General features: G+C 57.5%; 1 protein-coding gene across 1 annotated transcript in view; it reads right to left on the bottom strand.

The window, feature by feature from the left end:
* The window catches only part of SGIP1 (SH3GL interacting endocytic adaptor 1), a 49,190-nt gene that overhangs the window by 18,795 nt on the left and 26,807 nt on the right, over nucleotides 1-3,588 (bottom strand). The window contains exon 14 of the mRNA XM_031064076.1: nucleotides 1,856-2,293. Coding sequence (XP_030919936.1) covers nucleotides 1,856-2,293 — 438 coding nt within the window. The remainder of the gene's footprint in view (nucleotides 1-1,855; nucleotides 2,294-3,588) is intronic.

Here is a 3,588-nt window from a genome sequence, read left to right as displayed (position 1 = left end):
TGGGAGGGAACTCAAAGCTCATTGCCAGGATAGCTGAGCCAGTGTTTGTCACCAGCTTCCATGGAGCTCAGCAGCTCATGGCTCAGACTGAGGAGATGATAACTTAATAATTTCCCACTTACAAGAGAATAATTTCCTGAGTTCTTTGGGTGACAGCTCAGATTAAGCAAAGATCAAAGCTGGATTTATAGAAACAAGAAGAGGTGAAGGAGAGCAGGCTCAGACAAGAGAGGGCCTGGCTTAAAGGGAATAAATTCCAGTCATTCCTTTGCCTAACTCCAAAATTCAAGCCACTTTTATTTGAAAGCCTAATTTGGGAACCAAAGTTTGAATTTTCCCTTCCTTATCCTAAGAAAAGCCAGACAAAATAGAACTACTGAGGGAAAATAACCTTGCAGGACTGAGTGTCAGGGGGGGTTCTGTGGCCACCAGGTAGCCAAAGCCTGGCCAGATGGTGGCTTCCACCCAGGGAATGGATATTTCCTATACCAGAAACCTGACAGCACGTGGAAACCAGCGTGGAATCAGAAATGTGCTGGGATGCTGGCCTTGGAGCAGCGTGGGGTGCTGGAAGGGGGCTGGAACAAGAGGAGCTTTGAGATCCCTTCCAACCCAGCCCTTCCACCATGACCCTGCACAGAGCCTTGGTGACACCCACGGGCTCTGAAGGCAGATCCTGGGGTGGCTCTGCTCCACAGCACCCAAAAACCAGCCTTGGAAAGGTGGGAGGGAGGGACAGGAACTGGAGCTGTGCTGAACACCCTGCTGCAGCTTTTGGAGCATTTGCACCATTTTTGTGTGTCTGTGTCCACCCTTTCATTTCCCATTGCTGCCCAGACTGAGACAGGAGGCAATTCCTGGAGCAGGGCTGTGGATCTTCTGGGCCAGGCTTCTCCATCCACCCACGGGGGCAGCCCTGGCCCATCTCCATCCTGTGCTCAGCTGGGAGAGGGCAGGAGAGCAGTGCAGGATGGATCCTGGTGTTTCCTGCTCCTGGAAGCTCCTGGAGAAGTTCCAGCTCTTGCTGGACCCCACAGCCCCCACAGGGACCCCCCCCACCCCCCAAGCCAGCACAGAAAAGCCACCAGCACTGAAGCAAAGCCACATCTGCAGCACCAGCCACACTCAGGGCACCCTCCTGGAGGTGACAAATCCCCCGGGCAGTGACACAAACCCCGAGCTCCCACCAGGAGGGTGGCAGGGGGCAGACACGGAGCTGGGGGGCTGCACACCCACCCCACCACCAGTGCAGGTTCCTCAAGGCTCTGATTCCCCCCAAAATCACCTTTGGTGGATGCAGGGTGGGAGCGCAGGGCTGAGCTGGGCTCAGGCCCTAAGAGAACAGGCTCAGGCTGCAGCTCCTCAAGCAAGGAGTGCCGGTAAGCCGAGCCTCCCCGGCTCGTTTGCCTTAATGAACATTTATAATTAAGCAGGTGAAGGCAGGCAGAGCCAGCAGCTTCTCCCGGGGGAGAGGCTCACCCCGGAACACATCTGCCCATCCACGCCCAGAGCCAGGAAGAGCCGAGCACCATTCCCAGCTGGGAATTACCGGGATGAGAGGATGTGATACAAACAAACACCCCAACCCTGATCTGAGGCTCGCTCAGACCATTTACCTGAACCATTCCATCCCCACGGAGAGCACAACCGCAGCAACAACAACAACAACCAAGCCCGTGCCCGGTTTGGGGCGGGAAGGGCTCCGGGGAGCTCCGGGAAAGGCTCCCAGCCGCACAGGGAGGGAAGGACACGGCAGGCGCAGGACACAGGCGGGCAGCAGGGCACGGCCGGAGGGACACAGCCAGGCGGGAGGGTCACCGGGCCACACGGCAGCACACCCGAGCTCAGCACGTACCGCTGGCGCTTCCCGTGCTGGCGCCCGGTCCGGGGGACGAGACCACCGCGCGGTAGGTGGGCGGCGGAGGGGGCGGCGGGGTCCCTCTCTGGCCCGGCCCAAAATCTTTGGGAGAGGCGACCGGCTCGGCGGAATCATCCTTAAGGTGGGGCTGCTCGGGGAGCTTCTTGGGAGCGTCTTCCAGCTGCAGCGGCGAGGGCAGCGGGCGGGGAGGCTCGGCCGGAGCGCTGGCCGGGCTGCCCGCCGGGGACGGCGCTTTGTCCCGGGGCGACAGCTCCGGAGGCGCGTTTTCCGGGGATTGATCGGAAAAATTGACCCACTTGTCTTCCGCGGTGGCAGCAGCAGATTTGGGGGACGGCACGGGGCCAAAAATGCTGTCCAAGTCATTGATGGACGGGAGTTTGTCCCGTTTGGGCTCTGCTGCTGCCTGGTCCCCTCCTGCGGTCAGAGGAGGTTTATTTTACACCGGGCGAGGTTAAGCGAGGGCTGCGCTACTCTCTACGGGCTCTACTTCTACGGGAGAGGCTCTAAAATCACCTTTTCTCATTTATATTTATATAATTCATGGGCAAGAACGTTTCCACCACAGCCAGGTGCGACATGGAATGAATCCCGCGGGATCCAAAGGCTGGAGGAGGGAACATGCACCACGAGCCAGCACTCACAGCCAAGAATCCCAAATTCGCAGCATTTTTTTTGTCCTCTAAACCACATCACGTCCTTATCAGCAGGTACCAAAGGTGTGCACTCAGCGCTCTGGCACGCCCCACTCTCTCCATATATATATTTATAAACACTCAGGTATAAATACATATATTTACACATGCTGGTTGGACACTGCTGGAGTCTGGGCATGCAGCACAGGATGCACACGGGGAGTGTATTCCAGCCACAGGGAATGCATCCAGCCACAAGCAGGAACAGGTCAGGATTTCAGGGCACAGATGGGGATTTTAAGGCACAGAAGGGGATTTCAGGGCTCTGCTCATGGAGCCACCACACAGCAACATTCCCACTTGGCTCCAGAACCACCACAGATCCACCAGCCAAGCATTTCACATCCAGGGAAGGAAGAGCCTAACACTAAATGCCCTCTGGGCTCCTCGTGGCAGCATCACCCCGTCCCTGCTCCTCTGTTTTGGGATCTACATTTAGGGTGAGGGAGATAAAATAGGGATTTGCTGAACCACACAAAACCAGACCTCAGCCACTTGCTTCACAAATACACAAGGCACAGCCCAGCAAATGATCAGGCATTTGCTGCTGGGAATGGATGGATGGATGGACATGGACACCCTGCCAGCCTGGAAAATCGGGATTTGGGAGCACAGATGAGATGGGGATGGACAGAGCAGGGGGCTCCTCGTGGCACAGAGATTTCACCCCGAGGGGCTCTGGCTGGCCCCTTGCAGCCCTCCCTGCTCAGAGCCTGCTTTTCCAGCAGCCAGCACCATGAATTATATGCTTGGAAGCAGCACCCGGTGTCCTCTGGCTGCATCCAACACCTTTCCATCCCTGCCCTCGGGCTGTCCCTCATTCCCAGCACCATTTCCCTGCCCTGGGCTGCAGGATCAGGGGGGCTTTTCCCACCTTTCAGCAGGGATTTGGGGGCAGGGAATGCCGGAGCAGCTCCTGCCACAGGCAGACCCTGCACACCTCTGGTTTCCTCAGCACAGGCTGTGCAGGGCTGCTCCAGGCAGGAGCAGGGCTCTGGAGCTGGGAATATATCCTGA

The sequence above is a fragment of the Geospiza fortis genome, unplaced genomic scaffold (genome assembly GCF_000277835.1).
Source record: "Geospiza fortis unplaced genomic scaffold, GeoFor_1.0 scaffold69, whole genome shotgun sequence".
NCBI classification, from domain to species: Eukaryota; Metazoa; Chordata; class Aves; order Passeriformes; family Thraupidae; genus Geospiza; species Geospiza fortis.
This window is presented reverse-complemented; position numbering and strand designations above follow the sequence as displayed.